The 16,069-nt window shown below is 31.1% G+C and overlaps 1 protein-coding gene across 5 annotated transcripts in view; it reads left to right on the forward strand.

The window, feature by feature from the left end:
- The window catches only part of LOC143247553 (phosphatidylinositol-binding clathrin assembly protein LAP-like), a 77,093-nt gene that overhangs the window by 41,104 nt on the left and 19,920 nt on the right, over window positions 1–16,069 (forward strand). For 2 of the 5 annotated variants that reach the window (XM_076495830.1, XM_076495866.1), the window contains exons 11-13: window positions 3,695–3,848; window positions 10,647–10,691; window positions 15,051–15,351. In XM_076495830.1, coding sequence (XP_076351945.1) covers window positions 3,695–3,848; window positions 10,647–10,691; window positions 15,051–15,351 — 500 coding nt within the window. The remainder of the gene's footprint in view (window positions 1–3,694; window positions 3,849–10,646; window positions 10,692–15,050; window positions 15,352–16,069) is intronic. The other 3 variants (XM_076495847.1, XM_076495838.1, XM_076495855.1) reach the window with 3 other exon arrangements.

A 16,069-nucleotide genomic window follows, 5' to 3' on the forward strand; every position in this document is an offset into this window, starting at 1 on the left:
CAGCTAACTTTTGTTTTACTGATATAATGCATTATTTGCCTTCACTTTATTGTATGTTTCATTGGCAAAAATGCATTGATAAAATAGTTGTTAAATGCATACAAATTGTACAAATACGTGTATAAGATCTAAAAATTTTTTTCATCTTCCACACTCAAAATTTTATCAGGCTTAACAACTTGCAAGAAGCAGTGAACAAGTATAAAATTTAAAACTAGAAGATACAATTGTTTTCTATAATTTATTTACTGTTCTATATTTGAAGGAAAATAACTGAAAGTTAAGAACTTGTTTGTAAATAGAAATGTGTGTGTATATATGTAATGTATTATAACTGAATTGTGACTACTTTACAAAGTACTGATCTACTAGAATACAGCCAAGGCAGGTCACTTTGTAAAGGCCAGTTTTATATGCATACAGTTACATGAGTGCACATACAACACAGCATTGCAACTTCTGTAATGTTAGTCATGTATGACTGAAAGATCAGTAAAATGGAAATATAGATGTGTGGTGCTATGAGATTTAAGCTATTGAGACTAAACATTTGTTTTTTTTATAATTTGTAGTTATTTCAGAATGAAACAAGCATAATTTATATGTACTTTCTAATTCTTTATAGTGGTTGAGATTGATCAAATTGACTAAACACAGAGATACAACAGTGAAAATAACAGATAAAATACTAAATTCTTTTTTAAAAAACGTATTAATTACCTGGTGGCTATAATGATTTCTTATGAGAAATTTGAAATTTTTCTGGTGTATAGAAGTATTTTAAACCTTAATTAAAATGACTTTGCATGCTGTATAGTCAGTATTCAAAAAGAATAAAATGTATGATGTGTGGGCAAACCATTACTTAAAAAATCTTAAAATGTGATACAAAAATCTGGTATTTTGTACATGAAAGCCTTGCAATATGTACTGATAATCTGCAAACTTTTGTGAAATTATGCTTACTGAATTAAAAATTACACCATAAACTATAAGCTCAAAATGGGTGTGAGGTAGGTCTCTGGGATCAAGCACTAAGTAAGGAAGTTTAAACTCAGTTTATAAATGATTGGTCAGTAGTTTATCTATTTGGAAGTGAGTTTTAGAACTATTACTTTAATATTTGTTTTTGTAATTAGTATGTATAATAATTACAATTACAGTTTTATGCAGTCTCTGTTTAAATATTTTATGAAAAAAAGTTTGGTAATTGACTGATTTTCATCTTTGGAATGTGTACTTTATTTTTCAGTTGTTAACATTTTTCTTGCTGTTCAAGTTATCAAGGCTCTTGTTTGTGTTTCTTCACTGAATAATTACAATACTTCTGTATTGATTGGATTGCTTAAATCTTGTTTATAAAACTTGTAATGGAATTGCTTCCTGCCTCCCATCTCTTTAGAACTTTAATATATTATTTCCAACTGTCTATTACTTATTTAAACTATGAATGGTGATTACAAAACGAATGAAATTATTTAAATTTAAGAATAATGTATGAATACCATTCTCTTATCAGGTTCCTATGCACATGGATATGAGGACAGGTTTAACACTATTATAATTAGTAAACATCTTTCAGGTGTTGAGTGCATGCCTGTAAGATTTTTTAACATTTATATAAAAATACTTCCAACTATTTTGACAATTTTTAACTTAAAAATCTTTAGAATTGATATTTTATAATTCTTTCATATTTACTTTAATTTACTAAAACTACAATGGCAAAAATATTTCAATTTTTCATTTTTGTGCATCTCTAATGAAATTATTTCTCCTTCCTGTTGCAAATTATAGGCTTATATTTACAAGAAACTGTTATCTGTTGAAAATATTATAATAATAGTAATATTTTTTTTCATGTGACTTACCTTTTTTATTTGCAATTTTATTACTTCTATTACTACAGTACTTTGTTACACTTACAATGTTGCCTGAAGAATTATGAATAAAATTCACTTAAAATTGCTAGTCAGTAATTAAATACAAATAGATAAAGCACATTATAATATATCTAAATCAATGTAGAGTAAATAATAAAAATTTGAGAAATAAGTTTTGGCTTCATGAGATATTGGCTGCTTGTATCTTCTGAAGGGGCAAAAAAGAATCTTAATAGGAAATGTAGGACATCTGGGAACAAACTTCAGATATGTAATTTGTTTTTTTATAAGTTTTTTAAGCATTTTTTTTGGAAAATACTTGTGTGAAGTTCAATCCATTTCAAAGATTTTTTTTCTATTACAAGCGACATCATGTAAGCTAAGTTAGGTTTAGCAAGTATGGTAGGCAATGGAAAGATATTCCACTGACTTGTATCTTGTTAAATATTATTGTCACGTTTATTGTATTCAAGCAGTGGAACAAAGTAAAATATTCATTTAATAGGAACTATATTTATCACTTAAATTGTTCTTAATCTCAAATATGGTGAACAAAATTTTTGTTATGCCTAGTCTGACAAAGGTAATAGTGATGCTGTTTTGGGAAGTGAAATTGTGGATCATTCATAAATCTTTAGATTTGTAATTTTTTTTTGTAATTAATAGCTGGAAGTGGTGACTACAGCAAATGGTAAAATAAATTATCAAAAGTGTGTTGATAAATATTAATAAATAAAACATAGCTTGATGCTTTACAACAAAATAATTGAAATTCTAAGGAAAAGGAAGTAGCTTATTTTTTAAACAGTGTCTGATAACAGAATTATGTAAATATCATAACCCAAAAAGTGATAGAAATATTAAATCAGGTTATCTGAATCTCAATGAGAGAAACTACTGTGTAAATACTATTGTGAGTTTGTACTTAATTGCAGTTTGGTTGAATATTTCCATTGTGAGAAAAAGAAAAAACACCAGAGAATATTGGTGATATCCCTCCTAACTGAGCACATGTGGAACAAAAATTCTATAGTTTATTTTGATACTGAAAAAAGCCAAAAACGTCTGCTCAGCATTTTAGGGCTATGAATGTGTTATAGGAGTGATAATTAAATCCCACAACTCATTTTTCACAATTGTGATCTACAAGTTGATGGATGGTGATGATTGGCTGCCTTCCCTTTAGTCTAACACTTCAGTAAGAACGGGCAGTTCATACATATTTTCTGAACTGTAAATGGTTAAATCAAAACTGATTTTTCACTTGGTTTTTAATACTTCTGTAAAAGTTAGAGTATGTAATACAGTAACCTGGTCCAGTAGTTCTGAAACTGGGGGGCCATAGTACATGATCAAAATATATAATATTATTATTGTATTGTATATTGGTTCCTTGGTTGGGCACGTCAGTCAGGATGCAGAATGATCTGTGAAGCCTTTTACTGAGTAAGTTTGGAATCCCATGTCTTTGTATACATTTTTGTTTTTGGCTGGTGAGAGGCTGTTACTTTTATAATCACAAGTCCTTGATGAATAATAATGTGTTGCTATAAATCATATTTTATGTGTAACAACTACATGCCATGATTGTTTACTTGAGTGTGAATGTAGTAAAACTAAAGAGTTGTATTTCAATATGAAAGTTTGGTTTTAATTTACCCTTATCTTGCATGAGAAGATGCTTATTATTTAGTTTTATGATTTTATTATTTTGTTTTCTACCAATATTTATTTTTTACTATTGTCCCACCTTCTTTTTATTTTCTTTTTTCACCACCTTTCTCTTGCCCGATTACCCCATTATGATTTAGGTTAAACACATATCTGCAAAACGCAGTCTTCGCTCTTTCATCCACTAGCACTGCATTTGGAACTGCTGGGGGAACTGAAGGTCAAGAAGTAAATGGATTCAAACCAGACGAATATCTTCGTAAAACTGCTGAAGAAGGAGTAGCTGCTTTGAAGGTATGACAAGATAGTTTTAGAATCTATGATTACACGGAATTATATCTAAACTGTCTTGACAGAGCATTGCCACATTGACTGTGGCCACTGAAACTTTAGTTAGCTGATTTAAGATTATTTTAAATTAAAAATTAATATTCAAGATAAACATAGGTATCATTCCTCTCAAATAAATTAAATTTCAAAATTAGAAAAACAGAATTAATTTGAAGATATTTCTAATTTATACTCAAAAACTGAAAAGAAAATTTTAAAATTCTTTGAAAGATGTGATAATATCAGAATTTTAGTTTAACACTAATATTGACAAAAATATCAAGGAACAGGTTATGTTGAAATGTCACACAAGTTCACATAGTGAAAAAGGAATATTAGGTAATGCAGGAAACTTTTCTAAACAGTGTGTATTGTCTGAAGAAGACTAGAAACAAGCAAACATAATGTTAGTTTACAAGTTTAAAGAAATGTTTGCAATAATAATTTTCATTTGAGTATTCAATTTATGTGTTAAGATAAAATACTGAAAATTTGTTTCAAACGTATGGATGGTGATTTGTGTTTTGTTGAATTAACCTTCTTGCTACAGGCAGGTTAAAACTGACATGTCACAACTTTTGAGAATTAAATTAACTTCATTAAAGTAGTTTATCATTGTATACAAATAAATTTGGTATCAAATGTTGTTAATAAATCAAATTTCAATATTATATAAGTTTCCAGTTAATTTTATAAGAAAATATTTTAAGTCATCAACCTATCTAAGTATGAGAATTGTGACATTTACTCTCAAGGTGTTCCCATTTCTCTGGTTTATTTATCACCCCTCTGAAAAGTGGAATTTAATATAAATAATTCATTATAAGATAGATATTATTCAGGCAAGGCATAATTTTTATAGCCTTCAATCTTTTTTGCTTATGGAACTATAAATTTGAAAATCACCTACTTGTCATGCCTATATAACATATTCTCTCTTGCACAAATTGTCAGTGTATTTTTTCTGATGTTTTAAACTATATTCTTTTAAATCAATAGAAAGCCAAATTTTAGTCTCTCAAATGACATTTTAGGGTAATTTAGTTTCATTTTTAATTATTTTATGGTGGTTAGTCAAATTGACTTAATGGATGTAGAGCAGGGGTTCCTAACCAGTGGGTCGCGACCCCCTGGGGGGTCGCAAAGCCTTGGCATGGGAGCCGCATAGCCTTGTTAGAAGTAGCTTGGGATAACATTAATTTTATTTCATCAATTACATTTTCATGCTCTTACATTTTTTTTGTTTTGGTGCAAAGCAAAACGTGTGCTACGTTAGTTCAATGTCATTAGGTGATATTATGGGTGTATGTATGCGTGCCTGTGTGAATGTGTATGTGTCTGCAACTGTATGTATGTGTGTACTAGTGAGTAGCGAGTATGTGAGTGCACGCACATGTATGTATGCTTGTGTGTCTGTTTAGCTGTGATTAAGTGTGTGTGTGTGCTCGCTGTTGACACGCGAGTCACATGTCCGTTGCTGATTGGTGGATGACGAATCGCGCGACTGGCCATGCTCCCTTCCCTCCCAATATTTACCCCATCATTACTCTACCTGCACTCCCACAAGTAGTCAGTGTAAGATCTACAGTTGCCAAAGCATTCATTATTCAACATTTTTATTTTATTTTAACAAGGAGATAAGTAAGCAGTAGAGGTGAGTTGTGTCCATGGCTAAATGGCACAGATACTCAGAATGCTACCTCAACATTGGCTTCACCACTGTGCTCGCCAATGACGGCATCGAGAAACCACAGTGTGTTTTGAAACATCCAGAACATGCAAAGAAGGGTTTGGATTTCTTCAAACGGCATGAACGGTGTCTTAAAAGCCAAAGAATCGATAGAAGTGGGTCGTTTCAGCAGCAGGGTGCAGCCGTAGTGGAAGCTTCATATGAGATTGCATTTGAAATTGCTAAACAAAAAAAAGCCTCAAACGATTGGAGAAACACTTCTTAAACCCTGCATGATGAAAGCAGTAAATCTTATTCTTGGAGAAGCCAGTGCAAAGAAGATGCAGCAAGTATCCCTGTCAAATAATACTATACAGAGGCTCATTTCTAAAATGTCTGGATGTGAAGGAACAGGCTTTGACTGAAATCAAGGGTTCCCCTTTGTTCTCCTTTCAGCTCGACGAGTTAACAGATGTAAGTTCATGTACTCAGTTGCTTGGCTTCGTGAGATACATTAATTCAGGAGACATCAAAAACGAATTCTTATTCTGCAGTGCACTTGAAACCACAACAAAAGCTGATGATGTAATGGAAAAGTTTCAACTTTTTTTCAAGATGATGATCTTCAATGGGAAAACGTGTGTGGGGTTTGTACGGATGGGGCACCAGCTATGCTGGGATCGAAATCAGGATTCCAGTCAAGAGTGAAGAAGCTAGCACCTCAAGCAAAGGGCATTCACTGCATGATTCACCGATATGCTCTCACCAGTAAGACTCTCCCTGCCTCTCTGCAGGAAGTGCTTGAATCTGTAATCAAAATTGTAAATTATGTGAAGACTCAAGCACTCAACACTCGCCTATTGAAAGAACTATGCAAAGACATGAATGCTGACCACGAAGTCCTTCTCTTCTACACAGCAGTACGTTGGTTGTCGAAAGGAAACGTTATTAATCGTGTCTTTGAAATGAAAGATGAAATAAAGCTATTTCTGGAGACTCAAGAAAGGAAAGATCTTGTAGCTCACTTGAAGATGAAGCATGGAATAAAAGGGTTATGCATCTAGCCGACATTTTGACCAGCTGAACAAGCTCAATTTGAAGCTTCAAAGAAGGGAAACACATGTTCTCCTTTTTCAAGATAGTCTTCGGGCCTTTGTTTCCAAACTGCAGAACTGGTGTCGGAAAACCAATCTTGGAAACATTGATATGTTTGAAAAACTTTGTGGAGTGACGGATGAGTCTCAGATCCAACTGGATCAGTTCCACAAGGATGAGATTACCGAACATCTTCAGTCTCTAGAAAAGGAAGTCGAGCGTTACTTCCCTGAGCTATCACAGGAACAGGAGGCCCTGGTAAGGAACCCATTTTGTACTGAACTTGATGTATCCAGCATCCCAGATGATATCCAAGATGAATTTCTTGATCTAAGGAACGACTTTTCAGCTCGTGATCTCTTCAAGGTGAAATCTGTGACTCAGTTCTGGTGAGCTATGTATCAGTCATACTCCAAAGTCAGCATGATAGCTTTACGTGTCCTTGTTCCATTTGCTTCTACCTACTTGTGTGAGGCAGGATTTTCCACTCTTGTAAATATAAAAACAAAGAATTGGAACAGATTGGATGTTGGAGATGACATGAGACTGGCTCTAACAAACGCTCAGCCACGAATTTCAAAGCTTGCTGCTAAAATGCAACATCAGGCATCTCACTAGCTGGGTTGGATAGCTGTTGAAACCTATGTTAATATTATTTTAAGAAATATATGTTCTTTTTGTGAATTCAGGTTGGACCAACGTGATTTAAAATGATAATAAATAATTACAGAATTTTTAAATTTTTTTTAGACGTTTCTTTCCCTCTCCTTCACAGAAAATAAAAGAAAAATTAAGCTGCTGATAGTAAGCCCTAAGTAGGGGGTCACATGGGTTTCAAACTTTTAGGTAAGGGGTCACGAGTGCTAAAAGGTTGGGAACCCCTGATGTAGAGTTAGGGTAAAAATGATAAGTTAAAATAAAAGTGTAGGAGGTTTTAGATATGATGCAAATAAAATTTCACAAATTTTGGAGAGAAAAAAAATTGTTAATCTGAGTACAAAAAACAGTTTTCACTTGGATTTTTCTGTAAGTTTACCAAATTTTGCAAACATGCAAAAAACGTTAAAGTTATAGTATTAGGACTGATGTTAACTTTCAGGTGAAAAATTCGGTCAAGTTGACTGAATCCATCATGAGAAAGTTAAGCAAGAAGTTATCTTGCATAAAAAAAATTTCATGGTTGGGTATAGGTTAAAATATTGTTATAGTTATACACACACAGATATTTGTATTTATAACTGTGTCTATCACAAATGATCAACAGAAAAATTCAGTCATCACAAGGTTTTTGTTGTTTTTTTCATAAAGCATTTTTTATGGTGATCTAAAACAATTGTGAGGGTACAAGAGGTAGTTTAGAAATATAATGACAGTCAGACATTAATTTAGTATTTAATAAATGCAGTTATGTGTTGGGGACAATACTTGTGGCACTTGTTTAGATTCTTGATAAGTAAAATTGAAATGTAGAATTTTTTTTATCAAACTTTTTAAGTAGTGGTGTTATAGTAAGTACATTTGATAAATTTATAATAAGTGTTTTACTGATGATTAACTTCATGAGAATAGTGTTCTAGATAACATGGTATACTTAGCTCTTGTTCCATCACTGTTAGTATGTAAATTAAGTTTGCAGTTTTTTATATTTTTTATTTTTGTCATTTCTTTTAAAATAAAGTTTGTCAGAGTTCAGAGTGACAAAACTATGTTCTGTTTTTTATCTTTTTTGACCTCTATGTAGAATACTCCTACTTTATAGTAAGTCTGTATTCAAGAAGGTATGCCAAACTTTATTGGTATGGCTTTGAGGTTGGACTGTTCTCTTATTTTTTTTATTGCCTTTTCTGTATTAATGAGCATATTGCTTGTGGTTGATTTGTTGCATAGTTCTCTTGCTGTTTAAGTGGTAATTTTCTTTTTCCTTGGAGAACAATTTAAGGTTTTATTGTCTTTTGACTGTACATTATTTAAAATCTTGATAATGAAAGAGTTATGGCACACATTACTCCAACCATAGGTTGATTAATATTGATATTGCACTGTCAAGTACATAAATCACTGTGAACCAGATATAAAGGTGCTAAACATGTTGCTTGGACATATCTTGCATCTGAATCTGTTGTGACTACTGCACCAGCATACACAAATTATAAAATACTGTTAAATTTCTGTGTAGTGTTAGCTTAAGAAGTGTAGGAAACTTGCAGGTCAAAGTTAATATTGGTTAGAGTATCAGCATTTACAACTTGTTGGTTAACTACAAAATATTTTTAGTTTTAGTTATTCGATAATGTAGCAGTTTCATATTCAGGTTAAGTATTATTACTGTATTTACTAATTGCAGAACATAAAGTGAATGTGTAAGTTATGACAATATTACCAAAATAAACACAGTATTAAAAGAAGCAGAACTAAAGCTGAGATGTGAAAACAGAATTGGCTTTTAACTGTTTTATACTTGTTATTTGTAGTAGTATATTTTTTTATTCTGTTTACTCTGTGTTCTGTTGGTGCAACATTTATACACTGATACATTAAATGCTTTTGAGATACATCACTATAAGTGTAAAAATAAAATATAAACCCTATAACCTGAGCCCTTATGAAAGGTGGACCTTTCTTCTTCAGGAGCAAACTGGGAGTGATAAGTCCAGATACTTTCATCTGGGCTTCTTTCAGCAGTGAGTTGTATCTTTCCAAATTCTTGTGTGTATTTGTTTTTTATACATGATCATTTGTAGAACTAAATTTGGACATTAGGTACTGGAAGAACTGGCTTGTTGTAAACTTTTTTGTAAGGCTAGTTATATTAATGTCATTCTTTTAACTTAGCATGAAAATTATGCTTAGTTTTGAATGAAATATTAAGTTCATATATACTTGGCCTTATTATGCATATGCTGTTAAAAAAAAAAGTATGAAGTCATTAATATTTGGTTATTCTGATTTGAACTGTTGCTATCACCAGTAATACTAGTGAATGGTTAGTGCATCTAATATGTCAAGATACAGGTTTAGAAGGAGTTGTATAGATACAAATCTTTCATACTAAAACTGTCTTTAAACAGTTAGTCACATTGAACCTTCCCATGTTTTCAGCTATATGCTTGTAAGATAGTGTACAATTAGTGTTTCTAAAATACTAATTCTAGTTCTAATTGAATTATATCTTGGTACATTCATGGTTGTATATATATGTAAACATATTTTAAATACTGTTAACCTTTTGACCACCGTAGAGGCATTTTCTATACACATCTGCTGTTTCAGGGGTGATGCGAATATGCTTTGATAAAGTTTTTCACTCTGAAGCAAATTGTGCATAACTTATGACCTGCTTTCAATAAAATATAAAATAGATTAATGATATATTTTATATTTGAAGCTTAGTTAAACTTCTTAATTTTCCTTCCTTAAAATACAAAGTACCTGATCAAGGGATGTTTAAATACAAGTTATTTTGAACGATTTGCACCAGAAAGGAACAAAAAATGTAAATAGTATACACAAGTTTTAGTTCCATTTCTAGTATTAAGTTGTTGTGGCCCTTCTTTATCAGAATCACTAGAATATCATGCCATATTTTGATTTATAGATTATTTGTAGTTTGTAAGAAGCATTATTTCTAAATATTTACATTTATTTTCAAAATTTGCAGGTGTACAGTATTTGTGAAGTTTTAAAATATATAAGAACATTGTAGGTTTTATTGCACACCTGTTTCTGAGAAAATATTTTTAGTATCACAGTTTCAGGTCTAAAACAAAATTGTAGGGTGTCCTTTATTTGTGGTTGTACCAATGCTTTGAAGGGGAAAATATATGTGCTCATGACAGTGAGAAGGTTAAAATGGTTTTGTTGGTAATGAACCCCCAACCCCTGTTACAAGGTTAAAAAAGAAAAAAAAAAAGTTAAAAGGACTCTTTTTTATATTTGTTATTTTTTGGTTTTACTTGTGTATTTTTTTTAGTTTGGTTTTATTAAAATTTCTGTTTTAGCATGATTCTCCATTTATGTGGGAACAGCCAAGGTGGACTGATTTGGTTAGTAACTTTATTATTTCATTTTAAATATTTTCTTTTAAGTACTTATGTAGAAAGTTTATTGTTTATTAAGTAAAATTATTGAATACTTTCTAGATCAGTTTTACTTCCCCAAAAATTTATATAAACATAGCAGTGTAATTGTGTAAAAAACGTAACTTTCATGATAGGATAAACTTATCTTGAAGTTGTGATGTTTAGTTTTTTGTTATTATATGCATTTTTAGATCTAAATAGCTCTTTTAAATTATAAAATGTACAGAATTCTTATCTACAACTTTTATCGAATATCGTTTACTCAAATATATTTGATTTATTGGGTTTGCATTGAGCCTGAAAATTGTAGAAAAATCTGGAACTGTGGCATACACCTTTTAAAGTTTTTAAAATTCTTAGGAAATAAGTTAAACATACATTTAATGCAGCAAGTTGATTAAAATATCTTACATTGTTCAACCTGTATTTTGCATGGTCACACTAAAGTTACTATATTAAATGTAATAAAACTGATAAAGTTGATCTATGACATTTTGCCCACTCCCAATCTCTTGATCATACAACAGTGCTTGACATTAGATGATAGTGAATGAAAATTTGATAGCCTTTAATGATTTTATTTTTGCAACCTATGTTGTTTTACAGCAAAATTGTGAAAGATATTTAGTGAGACCAATACTAGCTCAGTTGCAGGCTAAAAACACTACTCTTTTTTCTGTGACTTACCTTTTACTATTTATTTTTGATAATTTTCAATTGTTGTATATTTTTAAGAGAACTTGTGGCTCACACTCTTGTGCTGTATGTTTAATGCAACTTTCATTCATCTATCATATGTTAAACATAAGTGGAATGTTCAGCATTATTTGTACTGTGAAGTGTTTGAGAAGTTAAATAACACTTAGAGTAAGATACTGAAAAAAAAGATTAATTAATATAGCTTTTCACTCATTTTTCTTGAATGTTAATAGTTACTATTTTCTTCAGTAATAAAACTTTATAAATATAGATTTTTAGTGTCAATGTTTATTACAGCATTAGTATAAGAAAAGTTGAGTTGGTAACTACTGTGGCACTGCAGTGCTTCATTACCAAGTGTGAAATAAGCTTAATGCTAGCTCAGGTTATTCAGAATGGCTATATATGATGTCTTCCTTTGCAACTTTTTTCATTCAGGCTTCTTTGTATTCAAAGTGTAATGATTTGAGGATTAATACTGCTTAAAAAATTAAGATAGGTTAAAAAAGATTTTTCTTCTTACTATGAGAGAACATGTAGATTTGATGTGTTATCACTGCTACTATTGAACATGTTATGTCTATATTTTATTTAGTTGTAAATGATTGTAAAGTTTCCAGCTTCATTGTATTAAGTATTTACAATCACTGAAACTGTTATTTTGAAACTTATTTACCAACTAAAATTTCTTTTCAGAAATTAATGTTTAACAATGTTCATTTTTGTGAAATCAGGTAATATTTTACTTTATAAATTCATATTACATTTTCCATGCATTATATCTGCCTAGAGGTGAATGACATTTTGCCTTGTACATATAAGCCTTAGAATAAACTCAAAATCATGGATTCATTTAACATGTAAATGATTTAAATCCAGTAAGTTATACTCTGGCAAAATTTGTTTAAGAGACTATCAGATATTTTATGTCAATTCTTTTTTATAAATTAATATTAAATTTTCAAACAAAATCTTTATTTAAAATGCCATAATAATTGTTTTTGAATCAAAGGCTTTATCTGCAGTTTAGCTCTCAGTGGCTCAGCATTGAATCTGAAGACTTATAATATTTTAGTTGAGTTTTGATTCTGATGACAGGCAAAGCATTTACATTTACTAGTTAAAGTTGAAGAGAAGGTGTATTATAATATTGTTTTCATTTCATTTTTAGACATAAAAACATTGAGCAGATTAGTATTGAAGGAAACCCCATAGTAACTTTGACTAATTGGTTTGTATTAAAATGGATTTAATACATTCAATCCAAAGAATATTATTTTCAAAACAAGCACAAAGCTCATTTAATCCATTCTCCCCGGACGTAAATAGTAAGTCTAACAGATTATAATGCTTAAAATCAGGTTTCAATACTCGTGGTAGACAGTGCACAGATATCCTGTATAGTTTTGTGCTTCACAATGAGCAAACAATTAATAATGAATTTTTCAGTGAAAACTTTCTATGAAACTGGTAATCAGAGTTTAACAAATCAAAACTTGTATTTACTAAGTGCTAGGCAGAGTTTTTCTGTTAACATGCTTTAAGTATGTAACTTGTTAATTTTTAAAATAATTTATAGATTGCATTTATGTATTAATATTTTGCTTAACCACCAACTGATTTGTGAGAGCATTCTACTGTGTGTGATTAATTTTTTTTTTTCATTAAAGGTACAATTCAAAATTACATATGTTGAAGCATATTCTTCTGATCAAAGAAATAAGAAAATGGTATTCTGGACATAGTCATGATCTAATTGTAAAAAGTCTAATGTTTAAAAATTTGATTTTCAAAGTACTCAGATATAACTGATTGAGAAGTAATACTAAAACTGAAACATTTTAACCTGTATGAGAGTGAACTTAATAAAATTTAAGGAAAGATGTGGATTTGGTTAATTTTTATATTTACCTATAGAGGATGTTTATAAATGGTTGTACATATTTCAATATGTAGTAACTGTTGAATGAAGAATAAATCCATGCTGTATATTACTTGTTGGTTTATAAAAATTTTGCTCCACCTCACTAGTTGTTACTTAAATGAAAATTTAAGATTTATTAACAGATAGTGCCAAATTGGTGACTTTAGTTAACTATTGTTATTTTCAGGATTGTATCAAGAAAACAATTGATGCTACTCCAGATACAGGGTATATAGATCAGTTATGCTTTTAGTGTATTTCTGTTTTTTGATTTAAAATTCATATCAAAATGTGTACATCCATGCATCTAAATATAAGGAAAGATACAAATTTGGTAATTTGTGAAATTAATTATTAAAGAAAGCTTCTATTCTCTTCATTTTGTAACAAAGTTGTTATAAAGTTTGAAAAATATATTGGTGAAATGGATATTTCTTACATACACTGCTGACCAAAATCTGGCAAATAAACATAAAGGAAAAAAAAAAAATAGTTGGTCAAAAGTTTAAGACCATACCAAAAATAAGTCCTAAACAGGGTAGGAAATGCTCAACAAGAGGTCTCAGTAGTGAGTTGCAAGGCCGTTGTTGAGAATAACTTCAAGCATTCGCTTTTGCGTGGTCAGTATAAGCATTTGCATGAGGCTGGCTGGAATGTTATTCTAAGTGGTGAAGATGGCTTTATGAAGATCATGCACTGTTTGGAATTGACGTCCATTTCTATAGACTTCCTTTGCCATCTACCCCCAAACATTTTCAATGGGGTTCAGTTTGGGCAAACATGCTGGATGGTCCAAAAGAATCACTTTATTTGACATGAAAAAGTCCTTTGTCCTGTGGGCATTGTGGATTGCAGCATTGTCCTGCTAAAAGATCCAGTTATTTCCACACAACGAGAGCCTTCAGTCAATAAGGATGCTCTCTCCAACATGCCAGTGTAGCCAGCTGCTGTTTGACACCCTTGTATAACCTGAAGCTCCATTGTTCCATGAAAGGAGAAAGCACCCCAGATCATGATGGAATCTCCTTCACTGTGTCGTGTAGAAAATGTCTCCGGTGGGATATCCTTATCATGCCAGTAATGTTGAAAGCCATCTGGACCATCCAGGTTAAATGTTTTCTCATCAGAGAACAAAACCTTCTTCCACTTTTCTATGTCCCATGTTTGGTGCTTCTAAGCTAAGTGTAACTGAGCTGTTTCATGGTGTGGAAGGAGGCATGACCTTCTGAAGACATTTATGGTTTTTAAAGCCTTTCTCTTGTAGATGCTGTCTTATTGTTCTTGAGCTGCATTCTGCAATTTGTGGCCACAAAACTGACACTGTTGTTGCAACTTATCTATATTTGGGTTGTGCCTCTTAATTATTTTCATTACGAGAACTGGGGAATTAAGACAGTTTTCATTATTTGATTAGAGTAATCTAAGAGTTGGTGGTGGGTACTGTTGACTGTTTTCCTTTTAGTATTATCAATTCAAAATTAGGGATCACTAGCACAAAGATCTTGTATTCTTGTGCTAATATCTGAAAACATGAATTTGTGTTTCTTAGCTTTATTATACAGTCAGAATAAAACAACTTTCAGCATAGGATTTGTAATAAATAACCTTTGTTTATTGTAAAAATTCTAAGCTCTGTTGAGTTCTTTTGATTATTTGAAAAAAGTATGTTACATTTTAATCACTACTTGAAACTTTGTTAGGACTGGAAAGATAGTGATACAGCTGACAACTGGAAGAATACACAAAATGGTACAGTACCGAATCTTTCTAGCAAGACTAACCCATTCCTAGTATCCCCAGCTACCGATACTCTTCTTCCTACATCTGATCATGAAAAAATAGTTGATCTTTTTTCAACAACGGATGGACCTGTTTCAGAATCTAATCTTGGAAAAGCAAGTGATGAACTCCTTGGATTTAGCATCAATCCTTTTGCAGATAGCCTAATGAATAATAATGAAAGTCAACAGAATTCTCTGTTTGCACCATTTGGAACTAACGGTAAGGATTTGTTAATGAGTTAAAGATATGGATATCTTGTTCTTTATTTTGGTACTTAGAATAAAAGTTCTTGTTACAATACTATAGTGAATTACAAGGTAATAACGTATGATACTTCTGATTTTAAATGCATTTAGTTAAACACTAACACAAAAGTATTTGGTCATTCAATGCCAAATTAATGCATTTTATGGTGAATTTTTTTCATGAATTAACATTACACACAGTTTATGCTCTATGAAGTATGCTTGGAACAAAAACTGAGTTGCTTGGTATTATAATTTTGTATTTGTAGGCCATTAAAATGGAACCCAAATTTACTGACTAGCAGTGTTAAATTTGTCATATATTCTGTTCTGATGTGCCTAGGAAGATAATTCTTTATACCATTTTAAAACTTTTTTTTTAAAGCTGGTCTTTTCTTGTTTTGAAAATTATTTCTAGGTAAAAGTATCAAAACTGACAATCAAAAATATTTTCAGAGTTGATCTTTCACATTTACTTGTGTACACAGTAAAATGTATAACTTTTATTGTTAATGTTCTCTGGCAAGTTTTAGAGTGGGCATTTCAATACTTTGTAAGTTGCAATAATATGGAGAAAGTAGATTGTGGTGAGCCTGCAGCATTGATGAAAAGCTTTCATGAATTTTATTCTTGTTCAACTGATCTAAGATGTTTATCAGTAGGGTTTTTTCGATATAAAAAGGTTATATTTA

The sequence above is a fragment of the Tachypleus tridentatus genome, chromosome 1 (genome assembly GCF_004210375.1).
Source record: "Tachypleus tridentatus isolate NWPU-2018 chromosome 1, ASM421037v1, whole genome shotgun sequence".
NCBI classification, from domain to species: domain Eukaryota; kingdom Metazoa; phylum Arthropoda; class Merostomata; order Xiphosura; family Limulidae; genus Tachypleus; species Tachypleus tridentatus.